Source organism: Lepidochelys kempii, chromosome 2, assembly GCF_965140265.1.
Source record: "Lepidochelys kempii isolate rLepKem1 chromosome 2, rLepKem1.hap2, whole genome shotgun sequence".
NCBI classification, from domain to species: domain Eukaryota; kingdom Metazoa; phylum Chordata; order Testudines; family Cheloniidae; genus Lepidochelys; species Lepidochelys kempii.
This window is the reverse complement of record NC_133257.1, coordinates 10456907-10483494: the sequence shown is the minus strand read 5'-3', so window position 1 is coordinate 10483494 and position 26588 is coordinate 10456907. Positions and strand designations below refer to the sequence as shown.

At 42.7% G+C, this 26588-nt stretch overlaps 1 protein-coding gene across 3 annotated transcripts in view; it reads right to left on the bottom strand.

The window, feature by feature from the left end:
• Positions 1 to 26588, bottom strand: part of TRAPPC9 (trafficking protein particle complex subunit 9) — an 829667-nt gene that overhangs the window by 667627 nt on the left and 135452 nt on the right. For all 3 annotated transcript variants that reach the window (XM_073330054.1, XM_073330052.1, XM_073330055.1), the window contains exons 13-15: positions 14776 to 14902; positions 12941 to 13073; positions 5872 to 6035 (exon numbers count right to left, since the gene is read on the bottom strand). In XM_073330054.1, coding sequence (XP_073186155.1) covers positions 5872 to 6035; positions 12941 to 13073; positions 14776 to 14902 — 424 coding nt within the window. The remainder of the gene's footprint in view (positions 1 to 5871; positions 6036 to 12940; positions 13074 to 14775; positions 14903 to 26588) is intronic.

The window sequence follows — 26588 nt, the reverse complement described above, 5'->3', positions numbered from 1 at the left end:
TTTCTTCCAGCGGGTCGGGAGAGGAGGAGAGAATATTCTGTAAAATGTGCTCATCTACCTGTTTGAAATCTATCCCATTAATCCATAATAAACCTGGATATAAGATTTATGATAATGATCCAAATCTCATTGCTTCTAAAAATATCTTAAGGCAGAGGAGGCTTTTAATATCTCATCTAGTAAGCATTCTGGCTGGTCTTCTTACAAGCAATTTTTCCTTTCTTTAAAAAAAAGATATTAAGACCATTGATTACACTACAAGAGGACTGGGGTTTTCTGGGGGAAATCTCCAATAAACTCCTCTTAACTGTTGGTCCAGCTCTTAGCACACAGGTGGGCAAACTACGGCCCATGGCACTGTCCTGCCCAACACCTGAGCTCCCGGCCAGGGAGAATAGTCCCCAGCCCCTCCCCTGCTGTCCCTCCTCCCCCGCAGCCTCAGCTCGCCACGCGGGTAGTGCAGCTTGCGCCCGCCCACCTCCCAGACTTCCCAATAAGCCTGTCTTGCCCGCTCTGAGTGGCCTGGTAAGGGGGCAGGGGGAGGGGGAGGGATTGGATAAGGGACAGAAAGTCCTGGGGGTCAGTCAGGGGACAGGGTGGTTGGATGGGGCAGAGATTTGGGGGGGGGGGAGTGCTCAGGAGACAGGGAGCAGGGGGGGTTGGCTAGGGGGTGGGGTCCGGGGGGGGGGGGGGTTGGGGCAGGGGAAATAGCCAGGCTGTTTGCAGAGGCACAGCCTTCCCCACCCAGCCCTCCATATCGTTTCACAAACCTGATGTGGCCCTCGGGCCAAAAAGTTTGGCTACCCATCTTAGCACATGCAGTTTCCCAAAATCATGCCGTATGGGAGGCAAGAGCACAGTGGAACAGTCTTGTTTTGATTATCAAAACAGACTAAATGAGCATTGTTTCTTGGAGTTATGAACACAATTAACCTGGGTGAAATAAACCACCTTTTTTCTCTGTCATATTAGAATATACAACTTAAGAAAAGAAATTAGTATATAGGTTCTTATATACTTATATTGTTGTTCTTCAAGATGTGTTGCTCATGTCCATGCAATGCTTGGTGTGTGCATGCTGTCTGCACAGTTGCTGCAGATTTTTCCCTCAGAGGTATCCATAAGGCTGGCTCTAGCGCCCCCTGAGGCCATGGACATATGTGCTGGTATAAGGGGTGTTGCCAGCCCCGCACCCTCTCAGCTACTTCTTGCTGTTATCTCCAATGGAGGGGTAGGGCAGTGGGTCATGGAATGGACAAGACCACCACATCTTGAAGAACAATTACAAAAGGTTAGTAACAATTTTTGCTTCTTCAAGTGCTTGCTCATGTCCATTCCATGCTAGGTGACTCACAAGCAGTACCCTTGGAGGTGGGCTTGGAGTTTATGGATGTGCTGACTGCAATACCACTCTTCCAAAGCTGGCATCGCCATAGACCGTTTGGGTGACAGCACAGTGGGACAGTAAGGTATGAACCGACGACCATGTTGCAGATGTCCTTGATTGGTACTTGTGTGAGGAATGCTGCTGATGAGCTCTGAGCTCTTGTGGAAAGAGTGGTTACAATGGTTGGAGGCAAAACCTTCACCTACTCATAGCAAGGCAGGATACAGGCAGTTATTCAGGACAAGATTCTTTGGGATGACAGTGGAAGGCCTCTCATTCTTTCCAATATTGCTACGAAGAGTTGTATAGACTTGCGGAAAGGCTTAGTCCTCTCAATATAGAAGTCTAGGGCTCGCCAAACATGTAATATATGGAGCAGACTCTCCTTGGCAGTCTTGTGAGGTTTCAGAAAAGAGCGGAAGAAAAATGTCCTGGTTCTTGTGGAATTGTGACACCACCTTTGGAAGGAAGGCCAGATGCAGCTGGACCTTGTCCTTGAAAAATACGATATAAGGGGGTTCTGACATCAGGGTTTGGATCTCAGAGACCCTTCTGGGCGAGGTGACCACCACTAGAAAGTCGAACTTCCAAGTCAGAAGCAGTATGGAACAAGATGCTAACGGCTCGATGGGAGGTTCTGTGAGCATTGACAGGACCAGGTTTAAGTTCCATGGGGGAATCGGGTCATGAACCTGAGGGTAGAGTCTTTCCAGGATCTTGAAAAATATGATTGTCATCTCATGGGAGAATACTGATTTGCCCTCCACTGGACAGCCAAGATAGCTGTCAAGTGAACCTTAAAAGAGGTGGAGCAGATCATCCAGTACAGACTACAGAGAAGACTAGGATGGAGAAAGATTCCTCTCGGAGGCCTAACTAGTGAAGCGTTTGCACTTCGCTAAATAGTTAGTCCTGGTGGAATGCTTTCTGCTACCTAGCAAGACTTGCCAAGCCTGTTCTGAGCAGGCCTGCTCTTCAGGGTTCAGCCACACAGCAACCATGCCGTCAGGTGCAGGGAGGTTCAGTTCAGGTGAAGCAACCGACTGCGGTCTTGTGAAATCAAGTCCAGACGTGGTGGGAGCGCTAGAGGAGCTGCCACTGAGAGCTTCTCCCATCAACACAGCTACTGCCTCACAGGGAAGTGGATTAATTAAGCCGATAGGAGAGCTCTTGCCCACTGGGTTAGAGCCTTCTTTAAAACACTACAGCAGCGCTTATGCAGCGTTTTCAGTGTAGATGTGCCCACAGAAGTGCTGACAGGACATGCCGGTGAATAAACAACACACACGGGATGGACTTAAGTAGCAGGGGACAATACATACCCTCCTCCCACTCTCACTTATCAGGTATTTAACTGGGCCCAGTGCAGGATTACAGGGCTCTCCCCATATACTCAGTAACCCAGGGTGGACGTGCCTAGGCCCAGCCCTAAGACTCAGCTCACTTTTCAATACCTTCTGCTTCCTCTGGCACAGGCCAGGGGAAGAGGTAAAAGCTCCAAGGTGCTAGGCGGTATACAAAAACAAAAAGATAGACTGTAAAGTCTTTGGGGTAGGGACTAAGCATAAAATGAGAACAAGGGGAGACAGACAGATGGGACTACAAGGGAACAGGACAATAATATTGGTCAGAATGATGGGCATTGGTCCAAGCATACCAGCAGCATAGCCATTCTCAAGCCTTAAAGTGACATTTGATATTATGTATGGATTTTCCTCTATTAAAAGATTTTTAAAAAAAGGTTAATCTCAGGTGCTGAACATCAGGGAGGACCTAACCAGAAAACAAAGGTGTGTTGCTGTGATGCACCCAAAGCTGTGGACTCACTGGAGGATGTTACTGCAATTTAAAAATCGCCTGTTACAACAAGACAGAAATCAGAGAAGTGCAGGGCTGGAAGGGATCTCAAGAGGTCATCTAGTCCAAGTCCCCACATTCAGGCAGGATCAGTTATACCTAGACCATCTGTAACAGGTCTTTAATCTGTTCTGAAAAACATCCATTGAAGAAGATTCATCAACCACCCTTCGTAACGTATTCCAATACTTAACTGTCCTGAGGCAATGTCTGCACTACAAAATTATATCAACCTAATTATTAAATCGCTTCCATGGCGCAAGCTTGGCTCCTTATGTTGGTGGTGCACATCCACACTGGAAGCGCTTGTATCAATTGTATTGTCAGAGCTGAGGCATTGTGGGATGGCTCCTGAAAGACGGTAACAGTCGACGTAAGCAACGCAGTGTCTACACTGACACTGCATCTACCTAATTACATTGACTGTATCTCTATGCCACTGGGGGAGGTGGTCTTACTAAATCAGCATAGACAGGCACTTACACCATTGGGAGCCAAATTTAAGTGACAATACTTCCGCAGCTAGTTCAATGCTACGCATCTTACAGCAACCTAACACTGTAGTGTAGACCAGGCCTTTGAAACACATTGGCTATAGGTCGGAATATTTGCTCACTACAATTAAAGTTCAGGAAAGAAGCACTACAGGGGTAATTCAAGGTGGCAAAAAAAATCATTTCCTGGATGAATGCATCACATAAAGACATTACTGGGAATCACTGTCAAAATGCTCCTTCAAAGCCTTGTATCTGGCTGCCCAAAATCAGCGGCCAGCTGATCAGCCTCAGCGGTCCACCCCTGGGAAAACTTTTCCCCCTTCAGTTCGGAAATAGTATGTAGAGTAAAGCAGGCTGCGATGACCATTGGAATATTTTCCTCACTGAGGTCTAACCAGCCACATTGACCAAAGGCACATTCAACGGTCATTTGACACTTGCTGAGTCTGCTGTTGAAGTGCACCTTGCTGCTGTCTAGGTCCCAGTATAAAGCTTCATGAGCCACGGGAGCAAGGGGTAGGTGGGTTCTCCCAGGATCACTATGGGAATTTTCACATCATCCATTGGAATCTTCTGGTCTGGAAAGAAAGTCCTAGCGTGCAGCTTTCTATACAGTCCAGTCTTCCGAAAGATGCCTGCATCATGCACCTTCCCTGAACACCCAGCATTGACGTCAGTGAAACAGCCCCAGTAGATACTTGGAATACTACACACTGGAAATGAGTATCAGAAGCTCTTTCTTATGGTTTAAATGCTTATGCTTAGTACGCTATAAATATTCCACTGTAGGAATGGCAAGCCTGGATATGTAAGAAAATAAAATTGACATCTGATGATTTTTCTTGCCTTAGTATCCAGGCGCATGTTTCCAACCCACCCTGTTTATGGAAACCCAAATTTTTAATTCAAAAGACATGAATCTGTTACGTTACACAAATTTTTAAGACACAGGTATAGTATTAGAACTACTATCATGTGCCTATCACAACTCTTGCAGTATCAAGATTGTAAGCTCTTTGGGTAGAGTTAATATTTTTATTATGTGTGTGTACACTGCATAACAATGTGGATGTCAATCCCAGATGGGGCCTGTAAATATTTTTACAGTACCAATTATAGTAATGACAAGATACTTTTCAGCTTTTTAATTCAATCTATGCAATCTCCCTGGGGACTCTCCGTACAGGCAGAGAGCCCCTCACAGATGATCGGCAGGTCCTGTTTTCTGAAGCTGCAGAGAAGAGGCAATCCCAATGTAGAAATGGCAATCTTGGATACTCAGTAAAGAAAAATCATCAAATTTTATTTTCTCACTATGCAATTAAGAATGAACAAAAATATAGTTGTGTATGTAATTTCCATTGCAAGAAAATACTAACTTGCTTTCATCTGATTCTACATTTATTCTGTTAATATAATCTTCATAATGATGCCTTAGAAAAAAATACATGGAGACAGGAAAATTTATGCATGTATCCTATTCTTTCTTCATTTTCAATTATCCTTTTAATTCACAAAATAGTTTATTTTGTTCAATCTCATATTCTATCAATTGTTCTTTTCCACATTTTTTCCTGCTGCAGAAACTATGACTAGGATGGCAGCTGGGCATTTTTTCCCCCCATTAAGTCTTTCAAGTAAGGAAACTTTAGGGTTAAAACAAGATTATTCTTTAATAAACCACCTTGCTTATGCATATTCCATTTCTCTACAAAATACCATCTCATTTATCTGATTTCTTCATAGTCAATGTAGTATCTATGGCTAGACAATCATTGGCTCCTATTATATATTATAATAAGAAATGATGGTTTTAGAGATGAGATTTCTGCTTCTGTCTACTTTAAAGTTAAGATTCATTGATTCAGAATAAAAGCTGTCAAAATGGCATTAACTTCAAATCTACTTTCACATGGTTTTTGAAAATCAAGAACATATTGATGTTTACTGGATCTGATGTCCAAAGAGGACATTGATGTCCAACTAAAAGATCCCGCTGAATCTTTATTAGGGGAGAGGGTTACTTGAATTCTGAAACATCACTCCACTAAGACAGAGTCTGTCACAACCACTTTGTACACGCTTCTCTTGAAGCAAGGGATTTTTCTAATCAGACACCAGCATACATACCTTTTGAGTTGACTGTTTTTGCTGTGACCTCTAGTTTCTCCAGAGGTTCTGTTCCAATATTTTCTAATTTAATGACAAGTTGCTGGGTCTCTCCATTGTAAAGCTGGACAGATACGCTGGTGGAAATTTCATCCCCTGAGGAAGGCTGCAATGTGTGAGCAGACCTATAAATAAAGATAGATATGCAAATTAAATACTGTGTTAAACATTAATCACATCTTAAGAACCTAACCACAATACAAAACGTAACAGAAATCAGAGAATCCAGTCAACCTGTCCTTGGTGGTTTACAAAATACTGAACCTTTAAAAAAAAATTGCAGCTAGCTTCATCTTATACTCCTTCTCCAGCTCTTCAATTCCAGCTTAATTTTTAGTGGCTACTCTATTCAGGAACTATTAGGAGCAAGAACTAATAAGCTCATAATCAGAGTTTTGAAAGGGTATAAAAGAATTCACTTCTAGCTGCGGGAGTTCGCTAAACAAATTGCTGCTTATATAACAAAACTGAACTGTGCAAGGGTGGGGGAAAGCAAGATGAAACCTTAAAAAACTGAATTTTAAAGGTTGGATGTGACCTAATTTTTCAAATGAGGTTTATCTAGTACTTTGGTTACTGAATGTCAACTAAGAGTGGCGTGGAACACACAAAGTTTTAAAAAAATAATTCAACTGAGAAAGGGACTCGGGATAGACACCAGGGTGAATGCTCCCTAGAACAGTGTTTTTCAAAGTACGGGTCACGACCCAATACTGGGTCACAGAATGTCAGGCACTGGGTGACCTTGCTGATTCAAAGTGTAACAATTGTTGCCGTGCAGCAGCTCCAAAGGCCCACGCAGCAGGGACCTGGAGAGGAGAGAGGTAGAGGGTGGGCAGGAACTGGGGAGGGGAGCAAGTTGGGGCTTGGAGGGCTGCTGCAGGCCTCTCCCCCAGGTCCAGAGCTCACTGCTGCCAGCCACGAGAGAATCATAGAATATCAGGGTTGGAAGGGACCCCAGAAGGTCATCTAGTCCAACCCCCTGCTTGAAGCAGGACCAATTCCCAGTTAAATCATCCCAGCCAGGGCTTTGTCAAGCCTGACCTTAAAAACCTCTAAGGAAGGAGATTCTACCACCTCCCTAGGTAACGCATTCCAGTGTTTCACCACCCTCTTAGTGAAAAAGTTTTTCCTAATATCCAATCTAAACCTCCCCCACTGCAACTTGAGACCATTACTCCTCGTTCTGTCATCTGCTACCATTGAGAACAGTCTAGAGCCATCCTCTTTGGAACCCCCTTTCAGGTAGTTGAAAGCAGCTATCAAATCCCCCCTCATTCTTCTCTTCTGCAGGCTAAACAATCCCAGTTCCCTCAGCCTCTCCTCATAAGTCATGTGTTCTAGACCCCTAATCATTTTTGTTGCCCTTCGCTGGACTCTCTCCAATTTATCCACATCCTTCTTGTAGTGTGGGGCCCAAAACTGGACACAGTACTCCAGATGAGGCCTCACCAATGTCGAATAGAGGGGAATGATCACGTCCCTCAATCTGCTCGCTATGCCCCTACTTATACATCCCAAAATGCCATTGGCCTTCTTGGCAACAAGGGCACACTGCTGACTCATATCCAGCTTCTCGTCCACTGTCACCCCTAGGTCCTTTTCCGCAGAGCTGCTGCCTAGCCATTCGGTCCCTAGTCTGTAGCGGTGCATTGGGTTCTTCCGTCCTAAGTGCAGGACCCTGCACTTATCCTTCTTGAACCTCATCAGATTTCTTTTGGCCCAATCCTCCAATTTGTCTAGGTCCTTCTGTATCCTATCCCTCCCCTCCAGCGTATCTACCACTCCTCCCAGTTTAGTATCATCCGCAAATTTGCTGAGAGTGCAATCCACACCATCCTCCAGATCATTTATGAAGATATTGAACAAAACCGGCCCCAGGACCGACCCTTGGGGGACTCCACTTGATAACGACTGCCAACTAGACATGAAGCCATTGATCACTACCCGTTGAGCCCGACAATCTAGCCAGCTTTCTACCCACTTTATAGTGCATTCATCCAGCCCATACTTCCTTAACTTGCTGACAAGAATACGGTGGGAGACAGTGTCAAAAGCTTTGCTAAAGTCAAGAAACAATACATCCACTGCTTTCCCTTCATCCACAGAACCAGTAATCTCATCATAAAAGGCGATTAGATTAGTCAGGCATGACCTTCCCTTGGTGAATCCATGCTGGCTGTTCCTGATCACTTTCCTCTCATGCAAGTGCATCAAGATTGATTCTTTGAGGACCTGCTCCATGATTTTTCCAGGGACTGAGGTGAGGCTGACAGGCCTGTAGTTCCCAGGATCCTCCTCCTTCCCTTTTTTAAAGATTGGCACTACATTAGCCTTTTTCCAGTCATCCGGGACTTCCCCAGTTCGCCACGAGTTTTCAAAGATAATGGCCAATGGCTCTGCAATCACAGCCGCCAATTCCTTCAGCACTCTCGGATGCAACTCGTCCGGCCCCATGGACTTGTGCACGTCCAGATTTTCTAAATAGTCCCTAACTACCTCTATCTCCACAGAGGGCTGGCCATCCACTCCCCATTTTGTGATGCCCAGCGCAGCAGTCTAGGAGCTGACCTTGTTAGTGAAAACAGAGGCAAAAAAAGCATTGAGTACATTAGCTTTTTCCACATCCTCTGTCACTAGGTTGCCTCCCTCATTCAGTAAGGGGCCCACACTTTCCTTGGCTTTCTTCTTGTTGCCAACATACCTGAAGAAACCCTTCTGGTTACTCTTGACATCTCTGGCTAGCTGCAGCTCCAGGTGCGATTTGGCCCTCCTGATATCATTCCTACATGCCCGAGCAATATTTTTATACTCTTCCCTGGTCATATGTCCAACCTTCCACTTCTTGTAAGCTTCTTTTTTATGTTTAAGATCCGCTAGGATTTCACCATTAAGCCAAGCTGGTCGCCTGCCATATTTACTATTCTTTCGACTCATCGGGATGGTTTGTCCCTGTAACCTCAACAGGGATTCCTTGAAATACAGCCAGCTCTCCTGGACTCCTTTCCCCTTCATGTTAGTCCCCCAGGGGATCCTGGCCACCCTTTCCCTGAGGGAGTCGAAGTCTGCTTTTCTGAAGTCCAGGGTCCGGATCCTGCTGCTTACCTTTGTTCCCTGCGTCAGGATCCTGAACTCAACCAACTCATGGTCACTGCCTCCCAGATTCCCATCCACTTTTGCTTCCCCCACTAATTCTACCCGGTTTGTGAGCAGCAGGTCAAGAAAAGCGCCCCCCCTAGTTGGCTCCTCTAGCACTTGCGCCAGGAAATTGTCCCCTATGCTTTCCAAAAACTTCCTGGATTGTCTATGCACCGCTGTATTGCTCTCCCAGCAGATATCAGGAAAATTAAAGTCACCCATGAGAATCAGGGCATGCGATCTAGTAGCTTCCGTGAGCTGCCGGAAGAAAGCCTCATCTACCTCATCCCCCTGGTCCGGTGGTCTATAGCAGACTCCTACCACTACATCACTCTTGTTGCACACACTTCTAAACTTAATCCAGAGACACTCAGGTTTTTCTACAGTTTCGTACCGGAGCTCTGAGCAGTCATACTGCTCCCTTACATACAGTGCTACTCCCCCACCTTTTCTGCCTTTGAGATGGACCCTTCCCTCAGAACGCTGCGCAGAGGGAGAGAGAGGCCCTTCCCATGGAGCCCCCTCCTGCACCCTGAACCCTCTCATCTCCAGCTCCACTCTAAAGCCCTCACCCTCAGACAGAGCCCTCACTCCTGCACCCCATCCTCTGCCCTACCCTGGGCCACCTCCCACACTCATTACCATAGGTTTACTAAAGCTAGTGTCAGTTATGTAAAGTGGGTTAAACTGGAATGTATTGCAATATTTCAAATTTATGAAAACTCTAGTCAAAAGATATAATTATGTTGGGTAACAGGCCCACCTCTGAAAGATAACATTGATGACCTCTGGGTGAAGGGACCACTCTTGGTGAGATAAAGACCTTCTGAGGTGATCTGCCAACATGTTCCAGGCTCCTGGGAGGTGAGACGCCTCGAGATGAGATGAGTGTCTTGCACAGAAGCCCCATAGATCAACCACCTCCTGATACAGGGCGGAGGATCAGGGCCCTCCTTGCTTGTTGATATAAAACAGGGCCACTGTATTATCTGTCACAACTTGAACTACCTTGCCTGAAACTTTGGGAAGGAACACTTGACAAGCCAGGCACACTGCCCTGAGCTCCCTAACGTTTACGTACAGGAAGAGTTTTTCTCGAGACCAGAGGCCCTGAATCCTAAGGTTGTTGAGGTGGGCTCCCCACCCTATGTCGGATGTATCCAAGACTAAAGACACTGACTGCTATGGGGACACGAAGGACATTTCCCCCCCCATCATTACTGACACCAGGCCAGAAAAACGAAGACAAGGGGAGGGATGGTAAGTACTGAGTCCAAGTGATGTCTGCTCGGGGACTAAACTGACTCTAGCCACACGAGAAGGGGCCTAAGGTTCAGTCTTAGGGCTTGTCTACATTACCCGCTGGATCGACGGGCAGGAATCGATCCAGCAGGGGCTCGATTTATCTCGTCTAGTCTAGATGTGATAACTCTAACGCCAAGCGCCCTCTCATCGACTCCGGTACTCCACCAGGGCAAGAGGCACAGGCAGAGTCGACGGGAGAGCGTCACCTGTCAACTTACCACAGCGAAGACACCGGGGTAAGTAGATCTAAGTACGTAGACTTCAACTACGTTATACATGAAGAAGAGGAGAGCAGTAGTGACTGACTGTACAGTCACGAGGAGTTCACTCAGAAAGAAGCTGTTTGCTTAAGTGACTATTACTAACAAGTTAAATGACTGAAGATTTCTGAAATAATGGTTTAAGTGTGTTTTATATGGTAAATGGAAAATAAAGTGGATGATTTATTCACCAAGGTTTTAATATACTCTAGGAAAAATATCTTTCTCTGAAAATGAATTTTCAGAGCTAAGATTTCTCCAAATGATTCTCCAAGAATTTCTGCAACAGCAAATGCATCATATCAGTCAATTATTGAAATTAACAGATGTTGTATGGTATTGAGGTAGTGCAACGATCAAGGAGGATAGGGTAAATACTTTCAAATTAAACTAGGAAGAGGTCATTGGAGAACTTGGTAAATGCAACTTCAGAGGAGTGTAGAGGAACACAAGACAGATTGGAGTGGATCCTGGAGGGATTCTGATGAGAGGAGTTCAAACAGTGAATGTAAATTGACTATTAAAGGAGCTTTAGAATTGATGGGAGAAGGACTACAGGATAAGAGAGAGAGACGGGGTTACGGTTTTTTGAGGAAACTGAAAATTCTTCATATTGATGGAAAGGAGACAGAGGAGAACAAGGGTGTGAGGGCAAAAGGAATTGAGATTAATAGTTGGTAAATCTATGAGTTCTGTAATTTAAAATTCACATATACTTTTAACACCCTTGTTTGTTAAATCATTATGTAAAGGCTGTCTTCACAGAAAATCATGTATTCACAGTAGGTTTTTAAGGTATTTCAGAATACATATCTATATTTGACACTCAAGTACCCTATGTATGTTTCAGAGACAAGACAGGTGAGGTAATATCTTTTATAGGACTGTCCTCTTTTGGTAAAAGAGACAAACAAGGAGCTCTTCTTCAGATATGGGAAAGGTACTCACAGTATCACAGCTAAATACAAGGTTGAACAGATTGTTCAGCATACGTAGTTAACACATACTCTAAGAGACCACTCAAGGTGATGTGGCCCGTTAACAGCCCTGCAGTCACAAAAAAAAAAAAGGGGGTGAGTGTGTAGGGGAAATTAGTGGGTTAGATTATAGTAACAGGCCATATATCCAGCATCTTTTTAAGACAATTTTTAGTGTATAGCATTAAATTGTTTAATGATCCAGGGTATCATTAAATAATTGCAACCCATACTTGATGGGGACCACTTCCCAAAAGCAATCTTTCCTGAACCCCGTCTTCTGGGGTTCAAACAACTCCCAACCTCTCCAAGCTCATCATCAGAAACTAATTCCCCACAGACCAGGACAGACCAACTCAAAGTGGCACCAGACCCTGCCTGAACAGATACAAAACCTGAAGACTGATCTCCTCCACTGCTACGATGATCAATACCACCACCTACAACAAACCTTCCAAGATCCTACACATGCCTATCACTTGTGGTGTACCTCATCCACTGCACTAAATGACACAACTATGTGGGTGAAACCAGACAATCACTACACTCTCAGATAAACTCATACAAAAAATGATTAAACACAAAATCACCTATGGACAAACAATTTTCACAAAATCAAAGGAAACCTTCATAATACCTTAAAAATGAGCCTGGGAGATTAAATTCATAATTTTGCTGGACACACACACAAAATAAAACCATTTACAATAAAATCCATTAACTAGAAGCAACCTTTAACATAACATTTTAATGAGGGCTCACAGCGAGCCCAACATACAGCTTGGTCAAAAACAATATATACAACTTAATACTGAAGACTTTGCTTGAGTAGACAGTCAGAATGAAATGACACTCCTACTCTGAAGTTAATGAAACAGAAAGGAATTATAGGAACACCCTGGCCCAAACTCGAAATGTTGTATACAGTTACCTATTTAACAACAGTGCCTAATGAAAACTAGTAGATACTTGTTAAAGACTCAACATTCGATTCAAGTATGAGATCAGTAAATACTCTCCGAGACCACATTAAGTCAACCAATAAAATCAAGGAAAACCAGACTTGACATTCCTAATATTTCTAGGGTTTTAAAAAAAGTGAAAAATGTTCAGACAATTTTTTCAGTTTTATACTACACAAAGAGCAAATAAGGGCAAAAACCCAATTTCAAGCCACTCTGATTTTAATGTACATGTCTTACTTCACTAAATTAGACTGTACTGTATAAATACAGTGATTAAATACCCATGTTATAATAAGCAATTTGTATAGCCAGAAACAGCATTATAACCAATGCAACATTTTCTAGTTTATCAAAAATGAAATCTGTACCTCATTCAATTTCTTACCTTGGTAGAGAGGTACTGATCTGCAGCCTTGGCAAAGCTGGAATGACTTCTACTGCACAGCCATTCGTCTTTAATCCTGGCAGATTATCCAGAAGACAATCACTGAAGACTCCAAAGACTGAAGTATGATAACCTATTTCAAGGTAGAAAAGAGCCAATTTGTCCTGAAACTATTTGCTTCATGAAGGAATTAATTACAAAAGTTTAGTGATGACAGTGGATTGATTTAAATCAAAGTGCTGTAAATGACCAATTTTATTGAGGATTGAAATCAGTAAGCAGGAAACCTTGATTTAAAATCACTAATTTCAATCTTGTTTTGTATTTGTGCTTTAATTATTTTCCTAAATTGCCTAGGGAGGTTGCGGAATCTCTATCATTAGAGATTTTTAAGAGCAGATTAGACACACACCTGTCAGAAATGGTTTAGATAATACTTAGTCCTGCCATTAGTGCGAGGGACTACACTAGATGACCTCTCGAGGTCCCTTCCAGTCCTATGATTTATACAGATTCCTTTTTTACTTTTTTTTTTTTAAATGTTAGAAAATGGTGACTGATTCATTCCTTATTTACTAAATGATTAATTTTTTAGATCTGACTCATGTCAAGCTCTATTTGGATGAAAATTAGAATTGTATTAAAAATTCACAAAAACAGCATTTGATTTTTTTTTTTAAAAAGTCTACCTGAAAATGTGCTAGGTATATAAGTGTATATCAAAACATGTTTCGCATTTAAAACTAACTGATTTTTTCCAAGTTAGTAAATTGAACAGATACTTTCTGGTCACACCATGTGCTTCAAGATTTTAGAACTAGTAGATCTCATCTTCTCACATCTAGGTTTTATTTAGTCATTGAACTGAACTAATTGAACAAACTGAAAAGAAGAACAGTCTCTCTGCGTCTGCAGAAGAGGCTACTGCCTTCAAAAGTACTTCAACAAACTCTGGTTCCAGGTCCTTAGCCAGTGACCTTTATCAATTCAGTGGTTTGACTTTATTTTAAATTTCAGCAGCAAACATATACAGCATATTTTTATTTACTTTAAATTATTTTAATAGATAATAGGATTAAGCCTTCAATTAGGTTTTCATAATTTCAAATTTAATGTTAAGTAGGTTTACTTTTAAAACTTAAAAAATGTTTTAATTTAAATTTTTATTGATTTAATCATCGATTTTTGTACACCATGTTAGTGACCAGATTCTGAAAGGAAATTAACTTGGCCAAATCACAACCTCTCCTATGAAAATATCTTACACAGGTGGTAAGACACAAACTTTGTAAAGCATTTTCAAATCCTCCTAAGAAAGGCTCTATATAAGTATAACGTATCACATTGTATAAGATAAATGTTATGCATTTACGCCTGTACTTTTGTCTTTTGTGGAAGTAACAGTCCACGATTTTCATGCATTTTTAAAAAATATAGTCATAAACTGATATTCTGGGACCTTATATTCTAGCAATGCTAGGAGTACAGGTGTAGACAGACCAGCATTTTAACACCATTGTTTGCTAATACAGTAGACTATTCAGATATTTAGCTTTCCCTTCCCCTCAGATTTAGCATTTTAATATAGTAACAGCAATGAACACACACATCTAAACAAAAAAGTGATGTATTTCTTAGAATCATGTGTTATTTTCTCATTCTATGTAGAACTACCTTCTTGATAAAGGATTATTTTGTAAGTTCTTTTTAAATACTGACTTTGTGGAAATATAAAATAAATATTAATTTAACTACTACATCAAAAAAAAACCACAATGCCTTAAGATACTTGTGCCTATTTTCCTGATGAGAACTGTAAAAGATATAATCCTTACCATTGATAGTGATCTGCCCAGTAGTCTGAGGAACACCAACAAGCGTCACTGGGTAGAGGCCAGATTCAGCCGGTAGAGAAAGAGCTGCAGGGAGAGATTCAAATTCTACTCCAGTTGTCAGGAGACCCTTGGAAAAAAGTCACAAATTTCTTCAGCATATATTAAAAAGTACTACATTATTTTAATCTTTAAAAATTACTATAAACAATTTCTGGGATTGCTGAAGACATTTTAAAATTGCAAATAATTGTAATACTTTTTAGTAATCAGTGAACTGAATATTTCATCTCGAATCACTTCAAGATATGCACGTTTTTATTTTTAGTACTGTTACAGATACACATATACTTTCTGATTTGGTATACTTTATGGATTAAAGGTAAAATAAATGCCAGGGTATAATGAATAAAATGGCTCTATAATGTAGTTTGCAATGTTTTACACTTATACTGAATTGTAACTGTGACATTACTATTAAATCTATACTTCAATATGAACAGAAAAATCAAGCTGTCAACACCAGCCAATGTCTATCCTCAATTAAATTACTGGGCAGAGAGAAAAACATATACGCAGGGAGTTAAAAAGAACACAGACATTCACTGTATGCTACACAAACCTTCAGTTTCCTGAAGCACAGATGGGGCACAATGTGTAATAGCTCCAAAAAAAGGAAGAAAATTTAAAGTGTGAAGTGATATAGTTTTCAATAATGTGGCATTACTTTCCCTATCGAATTATTTTTTTAAAAAAAAAATCTCAGTTTACGGATCTAATGTTTTTATGTAAATATTTCAACATATTAAAAGTGATAGCTCCACATTTGTGTGGAATACAGGCACACTGATAAATGACTAAACTATTTTATTTATTTAGATTTAAAATAATGATGATGCCTATTCAAGGCACTAGGCATCCTAACATCATTAATTATACAATAAATAAACTTAAATTAAACCTCAGTAGCATTGAAATCAGTTCCACAGAGACAGTAGAGAGGTAAGAGGCTGAATTTAAATAAAAAGTTAAGACAACAGGAATTAATGTAAATACCAATCTTGTCAAACTTTCAATAAATTCACAGCAACCACCACTGCTCTTTTTCTATAAACTTTCTGTTTTGAAAATTCCTTGTTCCACTATTCTCAAAGTCTGAACAGCTTGAACGTGAAGTCTGGGGCATAGCTGCGTTACCTGGACAACAACAGAATACTTGCATTTGCTTTACCTCGGATCTCACAAATTCATTGCATTGACTCTAATTAAAGTCTTTTTTGAATAAATTATCTTCAACACTCAATGTCAGATACAAAAAAAAAAATTAAGAAATACAAGCACTTCCAAAACTCTCCTCCAGTTCCTAAAACACTGAGCACATCAGAATTAGAAAACAGCACCAAACAGTGCCACGTGGGTTATGCCACCTGCTAATGGTGACCAAAGGCAGGTATGGCAAATTTTCCTGTCCACCTGATTCCCATTCTTCGGAGCTATGGTCCCCTGAAGAGCCACTCACAGAAAACCTTGGTTACAACGTCAAGTAGGAAATAAACACAGGAAAACTTAAAACTAGTCATAACTCATGGAAATACTTTTGTCCATCCGCTAAGGTTTCTGAATAGGCAGCTCTTTACCATATAATCTGGTTTATTTCTCAATCCTCCAGTATTTTTAGGTCCTCTACTTCAATCTTCTGCTGAGGGTCTGAGGTCATCAGGATTAAAATATTTTAAATTTATCAATTTAGGAATCACCCCTTTGTAGCCTATGTGCAGAGGAAATGTCACGTACTGTTATCAGAGGTATTCTTACTCCTGTTAAAGTTATCATCCTCTGAAGAAAAACCTCTCTACCGTTGCATTGAATCCTAGCTGGGGACTTCACTTGAAGTTAGTGGCTCAGAAGCAGTGTTGAGCTCTGCCAACAAAACTTCCTGTGAACTTGAGCAAGTCATTTAGCTTTTCTGTGCCCCTCTTTCCCACCTGTAAAATGGGGATAATAGTATTTGGTTTAGCAAGAATTCCAAGAATAAATACATTAAAGATTATGACGCACTCAGATACTACAGTGAGGGGGGTCATATAAGTACCTAAGATAGACGATACTGCATGAGAGTTACAGCTTACCCCTTTTTCTTCTCATTTCATATGCAGGTTTCGACTCAGATATAATACACAAAAATTAAAGTTACAAGTAAGAAGAATGTCTTGTCATGCCTCACTAGCTCCTGAAGGTGTCACATTTTAATTGCCCAGGTCAGAGTACCCACATTTACATTTCTCACTTTCCAATATAATTTCTAGCTGCAAACCTAAGAGTTACTATTCTATTGGGTATATTTATGTAGGGAAGTACTTCAAAGTAATTTTTTATCTCTTTATCTCACTGTAGGCTCTTGCTCACGTCATTCTCAGCTACTATGTGTAAGTAACAGAGTATTAGAAGCCTTTAAAAAAGGACAAACAAAATATATAATCCCTGTCCTAAGCAGCTAATACAAATCTAATTTTAGATGTAATGCAACATGGAAGCACAAGGGTTCCAGTAACAAGATCACTGTTGATGCGCTCATTATTGAGGACTGCATTAAAGAAAACTATTAAAAAAAAAATCAGTCCTTGTATAAAATCAACTCGTTCCTAGGAAATGGAAAATATGGGGTTTTAGAAGGGACTGGAATGAGGAGAGGGCTGTTTTAAAGCTGACTTTTTCTCCTTTCTGCTCTCCTTCAGGGGGGCAAAAGAAGTCTTGGAGAAATAGAAACATACAAATACCTCTCCTAGAGTTACTTCTATTGCATACTTATATTGCAATTATGTCGATTACAAGCACAGAAGCTGTTCCGTTTAGTTATCTAACTCTTTCCATTAATTTATAACTTTCTACTAAGCTTTTTGGTGATTTTATTTTTAAAGGGAGATACCTGACCCTTGGAATTTGGAGGTGGTCCAATGTTGTTGCTGGAGGCTCCAGGGCTAAGCTCTGTCCTCCAGCTCAGGCCACCAAAAGAGTTCTTCCACAGCTGGAGAAACACTCCAGCAACCAATTATTATGCATTAAGAATACTCGATATGATGTATTAAATTAACATAAAACAACATATATCAAAGTCCCCTTTAGAGCAGGGGTGGGCAAACTTTTTGGCCCAAGGACCACATCAGGGTTGCAAAACTGTATAGAGGACCGGGTAGGGAAGAATGCGCCTCCACAAACAGCCAGGGCCCCGTCCCCTCCGACTTCCCACCCCCTGACTGCCCCCCTCAGAACCTCCGACCCATCCAACCCCCCCTGCTCCCGGGACCCCCTGCCCCTAACTGCCCCCCCCCATGATCCCACTCCCTATCCAATCCCCCCTGCTCCCCGCCCCATCCAAACCCTCCCCCCAATCCTTGTCACCTGACCACCCCCTCCCTGAATCCACGTCCTTAACTGCCCTGCCAGGACCCCACCTCCTATCCAACCCTCCCCCCCGCCGCTCTGTCCCCCTCCTTGCTGGGACCCCCCCCCCCGACGCCCCAGGATCTCACCCCTTAACCAACCACCCCTGCTCCCCGTCTTCTGACCGCCCCCACCCCCCGAACCTCTGCCCCATCCAACTGCCCCCTGTCCCCTGACTGCCCCCCAGGACCTCCTGCCCCTTATCCAACCCCCCCCTTACCAGGCCACTCAGATGGGCAGGACAGGCTTATTGGAAAGCCTGGGAGGTGGGCGGGCGCAAGCCGCGCTACCTGCGTGGTGAGCTAAAACTGCGAGGGAGGAGGGACAGCAGGGGAGGGACTGAGGGCTATCCTCCCCGGCCGGGAGCTCAGAGGCTAGGCAGGATGGTCCCGCAGGCCAGATGTGGCCCACGGGCCATAGTTTGCCCACCTCTGCTTTAGAGAAAAAATTCAATTTATATTATGGCCATTTAACAGACTACCGGGTTGGGTTGAATTCTGAGAGAAGCTGCTAACAGAAGGAATATTATCAGGTAAGAAGTTTCTCATTCTGTTGCACAGCTTCTCTTCTCATTCATTACTAATCTGAATGAGCAGTGAATCGCACCAATATGTGTGGGAGAGGGAGAGGGAGGGATAAGCAGAGTATATTATCGTAGAAACATAGGCAGGAATGGAAGTGTCCCCCATATAAAGCAAGAGCTTTATAAACTAAGCAGTAACAGGGAACCTACCACCCAGTAACATCTTTCTACCAAAGGATGCCATTGCAGAGGAATGGAAACTTTGGAAATCTTCCAGTGATAAGGCTCATGCCCTTCCCCGCCAATGCCCCTAGGGACTTTTGTGAATCGTTTCCCAGATATTACTAACATTCCAACTAATGCAGGATTTTCACTTCTTGCCTACAACGACTTTGAGGGCTTAAGGTCTTGGCATTTTTGAAAAAATGATGAACAAGACATACCAAATGTATGTACTCCATTTGCTTGGAATCTTTCTTTGAAGCTCTAGAAATGCCCATTTATGCCACAAAAAGCTTCGAACAAAACCATGGTAGAACTATTTCTTACAAATTGTAGAAAGAGGAACTTAACTTGAACAAAAGGGTTAGTGGATGTAAGAATCATCTTTTCCTCATGACAAAAGCAGTGGGGTTCTTGAATGGGTACGGGAACTAATTCCAAAACTTGCGATTAGAAAGCCAGTCACAGATTTCTCTAATTTGTCATTGAGATTAAATTTGGCACTTGAGTATGCAAGGATCTATAGTGAAAACTGGGTTGGTGTTTAGCATGTTGTTTGTACTTACCTGCCCACAAATAGGCATTCGGATGTGATCTGAGAATGACATCTAATTTCACATTGCATCAAAAGCACGATTCTATGTCCTTCGAAGGAATTTCAGCAGGTGTATTTTGAGAAACCCACTCAGGCGATGAAGCTGATGCATGGCACTAGCAATCCAGACATTGGGAATAAGTGACTACTGATGATCCCTCAAGAAATGACTGATGCAATAAAGTTTTGGATCTTTGCAAATATTAACTATAGCCATATCTGTTTTGACCTCTGGGTGAGCAATTCTCTGCATTGGGATCAAAAGCTTTTCATTTTGAAGAACTGGTAGCTACGAATCCTTTCCAGCAGCTGTCTAGTTATGAGCGGGTCTGTTTCTCTGGACAGGGTACTGATTAGCCTGTTATCTATGGATGAGCACGGGTGCATAACATGGGACCTGTGCCTTTCTGTGACTATTACCAGCCACTTAAGACATTGGTTACAAAGGGCTGATCAGAAGGAAAAGTCTTGTACAGGAATTGTGTGCTCTCATATGCAACTGCTCTTTTTGTCTGTGTCATGGTCAGGATTTTGTTAAGAGTAAAATTTATTAGGGCTGTCGATTAATCGCATTTAACTCATGTAATTAACTCAAAAAATTAATCACAATTAATTGCAGTTTTAGTCGCACTGTTAAACAAGAGACTATCAATTGAAATATTTTGGATGTTTCTACATTTTCATATATATCATATTCTGTGCTGTAATTGAAATCAAAGTGTATATTTTGATTACAGATTACAAAGATTTGTAAAAATGATAAACAGAAGAAATAATAGTTTTCAATTCACTTCATACAAGTACTGTAATGCAATCTTTTTGTCCTGAAAGTGCAAATTACAAATGTCTTCTTATTTACAATGTCACCAACAGGCATTTGCACGGCACTTTTGTAGCCAGCATTGCAAGGTATTTACATGCCAGATATGCCAAACATGCGCATGCCCCTTCATGCTTCGGCCACCATTCCAGAGGACATGCTTCCATGCTGATGACGCTCGTTAAAAAAATTGTGTGTGAATTAAATTTATGATTGAACTCTTTGGGGGAGAACTGTATGTCCCCTGCTCTGTTTTACCCACATTCTGCCATATATTTCATGTTTTAGCAGTCTCAGATGATGACCCAGAGCATGTTGTTCGTTTTAAGAACACTTTCACAGCAGATTTCACAAAATGCAAAGAAGATACCAATGTAAGATTTCTAAAGATAACTACAGCACTCAACCCAAGATTTAAGAATCTGAAGTGCCTTCCAAAAACTGAGAGGGAGGAGGTAGGGAGCATGCTTTCAGAAGTCTTAAAGGATCAATACTCTGATGCAGAAACTACAGAACCCGAACCACCAAAAAAGAAAATCAGCCTTTTGCTGATGGCATGACTCAGATAATGAAAATGAACATGCATCGGTCTGCACTGCATTGGATGGTTTTCGAGCATCATCAACATGGACGCATGCCCCCTGGAATGGTGGTTGAAGCATGCACATCTGGCATGTAAATATCTTGCGACGCTGGCTACAACAGTGCCATAAGAACACCTGTTCTCACTTTCAGATAACATAAACAAGAAGCAGGCAGCATTTTCTCCTGCAAATGTAAACAAACTTGTTTGAGCAATTGGCTGAACAAGAAGTAGGACTGAGTGGACTTGCAAGCTCGAAAATGTTACATTGTTTTATTTTTGAATGCAGTATTTTTGTACATAAATCTATATTCGTAACAGATTGCATTACAGTACTTGTATTAGGTGAATTGAAAAATACTATTTCTTTTGTCTTTTTACCATGCAAACACCTGTAATCAAAAATAAATATGAAGTGAGCACTGTACACTTTGTATTCTGTGTTGTGAATGAAATCAATATTGGGGAATTAGCTCAAATGGTAGAGCGCTCACTTAGTATGCGAGAGGTAGCAGGATTGATGTCTACATTCTCCAAGCCCCTTCCCTTTGGGGTAGGGATAGCTCAGTGGTTTGAGCATTGGCCTGCTAAACCAAGAGTTGTGAGTTCAATCCTTGAGGGGACCATTTAGGGATCTGGGGAAAAAATTTGGGATTAGTCCTGCTTTAAGCAGGGGGTTGGACTAGATGACCTCCTGAGGTCCCTTCCAACCCTGATATTCTATGATTCTATGAGTATATTTGAAAACATAGAAAATATCCAAAAATATTTAAATAAATGGTATTCTATTATTGTTTGATCACGCAATTAACTTTTTTAATCACTTGAAAGCCCTAAAATTTATCTACCTTTCCTTGGAAGTTTCTGCTCCAGTTTTTATCCTCTGCCTGGGTAATAATCTCTTCTAGGATATCCTTGGTATCTGTGGCAAACAAATTGCTATGCTGGCTTTGATAAAGAGGATTGAGGCCTCTCTGCTACTAATATCTCTAATTTTTCCACAATATCACCTCAGCTGTAAGTTTGGATGCATGAGCTCTCTTTATGATGAACAATGGCTGTTTACGAGTGTAACATGGGTTACTTGTAGCCACTAAGCTAGAAACCATTCCTCATCACCAGTCATATCAAACAGAACCTGAGATGTCTCACTCCAAACAAGGATCATACTCCTAGATGACAAATCACTCATTCGCCACGAAGTAGGCCTTCCTTACTAACTATAAAAGAACCTCTGGTCTGAATGGCTATAGCTGAAGCTTTGAAACTGTAGTGCTGTGTGCCAGCCTTCTTATGGTTTATGGGGTCTTTGTAAAGAAGCCCATTTATGAATGTAGGATATTCCTCTCTTTGGTGGAGCTACTGCTTGCAGCAACCTTGAGTTCAAAATTTAAGAAATCTTTGTTTTTACATAAACCTTTCAGTTTAACATTGGGTTTAAACAGATAGCCCCATTTGGATTTTGATATGCCCTCAAAAGGAGGCATCAACAGGAAACCAAGAACCTAATAATGCTTCGATAGGAAGATATATTATTATTAATAAGTTCCTTGCAAGTCACTGACATCCTCTCCTGGAAAAGTCCTGCAGGGTTTGTTCGTTTGTTTTTCTCCTTTTTTCAGTGGCTATGATGGGGTATGCACGTGTAGTACTTCTTCCTCTAGCTGTGGTATGGGGGGGAGATAGTACACTGTTCATTCTGGCATGGAGACCACGCATCAGAGATGGGGTACAGGTACACACACACTGATTGTGGAAGCCTGAAAGACTGCCTGCTTGCTCCCCCAGGCTGGCTAGCACCCAAGTACTATAGGAGCAAGCTAGTACCACTCAGGGCTTTACTCAGTAAATCAGAATCTGCAATCCCATGATGGTGCTGCTCACGTGCTTCTGTTCTGGTCACAGATGGCCTGTTGTGTTCTTAAGGCTTTAAAGTGGAGCCAGCCTGTGAAGCATGGGAGAGATGGAGAGAGAAAACCCATTTCCCACCTTTCAGAGTGTTCCCTCTCTCTGGCAGAGCTGGGGAAAAATTGATGATCAGAAGGCCCAATTCCCATACTGCTGTTCCCTCATATCTGAGCCCCTTTCCCTGGAAGGCCCTTGAGCTGAAACCCAGAACAGCTGCAGTTAATAGGAATTCCACCTGAGACAGATCTGCACAGGAGGGACATGTTTCTCTGCATGCCCAGATATGCTGCAGGGAGGGGGAGAAGCAGCACGGGTGATACTGAGCACTGCAATTGCCTCTGTGTAGGAGGCAAACCATAGCAAATATTCCCTCGGGGGGGGGGGGGGGAGAAGGCAAAGGAGAAGGGGTTTAATCCCTGATTTGCAAACCACTTGCTCATTACAAATACTTAATCACTACCTTGTGAAGGGGACAGCTGGTCTTGCCTTTTGGGGCCCTGGAGTCTCTGGGGTTTGCAGGATATACCTGTGAGTATCATGAGAATCCCCTGATTCACAGTGGGAAGAAGGGGAGCTATACAGGAGCTGTGCGTCTTTGCCCCTGGAGATGAGGACACACTTCAGTATCTGAGGGGAACTTCAGATTATTTCAGGGGATTCTTCTCCTCCAGCACAGGTCTGTTGCAGTACTTACCTCAGAGCTAGGCCAGATAGCTTCCTCCTCATCCTTAAACTCTTTCCCCCAAAATTCAGAAGCTCCTGACAAGGCTTTTCTGCATTAGAGTCATAAATACTTGAGGCCAGGTGAAGGGTCAAACTCTGAGACCCATAACCTGGCAGTGTTATGGCTGGCTGGGAAAAGGAAGCCTGTAAATGTAATGCCTCCAGTAGGAAATACCCCTTGGATTTAGCCTGGTGTTTGTGTGACAGCTCTGCCATGACTTAAAGGGGGTAGACTACTCCACCAGGGAGGTGTTCCAGCAGCTGATCCAGACAGTTGAAACCACCATGCTGCTATTCATTCAACCCACAGAAAGAGAAAGAAGACGACTAAGTTGCAACTGCATGGAAATAAAGGAGTTAAAAAAACTGGTTAAGAAAAACTGTACCACCAACTTGTTCCACGGTCAAACAGAGAAAATTTCACAATGGTCTGAGCTGAAAGGCAGAGCTTAAACCTGGAGCCTTCAGCAAGAATTCTGGCCCACTTCTGAATTCCATAAGTGGGGAGCATTAACCATTCTTAATGAATGAGGAGAAAAGCTATTCAGTGCAACAGAGTAAGACTCTTTACTTTAGAAAGGAGATGAATAAGAGGGGATTTTATAAAAGTAGATAAAATAATCAACAATCTAGACAAGATAGACGGGGAACTTCTGTTCTCCTTGTCTCCTAATGTAAGAATCAGGGTACATTCAATGAAGTTAGAAGGTAGGAAATTCAAAATTGACCGAAGGAAACATTTTTCACACATATAATTAAAGTGTGGTACTCACTGGCACAAAAGGTCATTAAGACCAAGAACTTAAGAAGATTCAAAAAGGGATTGGACATGGATTCCAAGAACATCTGGAAGTTGCTATTATTAATTATAATAAACTTTGTGGACGGAATATTAAATCTTGTGCTTCAGGGCTTAAACCAAAGTAACCAGTAGAGATCAGGATGACTCCTAACGTAGGGAGGAGATTAATCTACATCTGCTAATTGCAAGGTTCTTACACTTTCCTCTGAAGCATATGACACAGGCCATTGTCAGGTCTAATCCAGAGCGGACATTCCTATGTTCCTATCCTTTCACTGTATATCGGGCATTCCATAAGCCACTTTTTGGTGCAAAATGTAACCACATTAACTTCAGCTCAGCAATATCCATCTCCATATCATGAGACATTTGCCCATATTCTCTTTCCAGTTGTTATTCCTTCACCTCTCACCTCACTAAGTGCTCTGCAAGAATATTTAATTTACTTCTATCTTATTTTAAGCTCTAGTTTTTATTTTATTTTATAAGGATTCAACGCCAACTCTAATGTACCCTGATAATTCATAGATTATAAATGTTTAGGGGCAGTGACCTTACCTTCTGTTTGTCAATTAGTGTAATTTACTACTTTGAGGTGGCATGCATGCATACCTACAACATGAGATAAATGATGAGTCATACGAGACACACAAATGTTAAAAAAATTGCATATCTGTTACCTCATTAAGAAAACAGAAAGGGAAAGGGAGTTCAGCATTAGACACCACTCCTGCAAGTCTTCAACAAACACTACTCATACTGAGGTCAGGATTTGCTGAATCTGGTCCATGGTATCAACTATTTATTTATCTGTATGTGAAGCTACTGATGCAGATTACATATAGATTTACATAAATATCTCGTAGGGAGATTTATATGTTTATTACTTAATTAAATAGGTTTTAATTGGTATAATATGCAAACTAGTATAAAATATAATATATGATCCTGTACCATACTGTGAGGCAATCAAAGAGATCCTCTGCCAATACTGATCATGAAATTTTGAATAAGTGAACTGTTCTGAATAGCAAGCAATTGGACTACCTTCAACCACACTCTGTGAAGCTTCCTAGGGGTACCCAGAGTTATGAGGCACCTTGCCACCAGCTGCACTTAGCATGAAGAAGCCTTGTTTGTGACTAATGTGTGTCAGCTTCCCAGCTCCACCGGCCACAGACAACACAAGCACTCCCCTCTAAGCCTCACAGGCACCACTGTGACACTACAATTTAGAAATGCACACTCCAACCCTCGAGCCCTCCGAGCAATTCCCTAAAGTGTCCATGGGCAGCGAGTCCTATGGGCCTGTGGTGCCTGGGCACCAGGAATATTCCTGGCCCGGGGCCCAGCTTCAGCAATGTTTGGGGACGGGTCTCTCCTTCGGCCCCACCTTCCGCACATCCCCCGGGCCATTTAAAACAGCCCAGTGCCCCCACTCACCACCAGCAGTGCAGCGGAGCTGAGCTGCTTCCTCCCTGCTCGCTCCACATGGCTGCCGGCCCCTCCCTGCAGCCCCTGGGTGGGGTGAATCTGTGTCCTGCCTCATATGCTCCTGCAGCCAATGGGAAGCTGCGGGGGCAGTGCCTGGGGGTAGCAGCACATGGAGACTCCAGGACTAACCTGCTTAGGAGCCCCAGGTAAGCGCTGCACCCCCCCATAGCATCCCAGAGCGTGCACCGCCCCCCCCCTTCGGCCCCCAAACTCCCTCCCAGAGCCTGAAGCCTCTCCCTCTGCGCCCAAACTCCTTTCCAGAGCCTGCAGCCCCTCCTTCCGCCCAGCCTCCCATCCCCAAACTCCCTCCCGGAGCCTGCACCCCCACCCCCAGCCTAAACCCAAACTCAATCCCAGCGCCTGCACCCCTCATCCCCCCTGCACCCCCAGCTCCTGTCCCATCCCAGAACCTGCACACAGCACCCAAACTCCATCCCAGAACCTGCACCCTCACCCTCTTCCCACACATCCCGGCCTGCACCCAAACTCCCTCCCAGAGCCTGCACCCCTCACCCCCTCCTATACCCCTACCCCTTGCCCAAGCCCAGAGCCTACACCCAAACTCCATTCCAGAGCCTGCACCCCTTCCCTCCGCACTCCCTCCTGCCCCCAAACTCCCTCCCAGAGCCTGCACCCTCAGCCCCAGCCCAAAGCCAGCACCCAAACTCTGCCCCAGAACCTGCACCCCTCACCCCCTCCTGCACA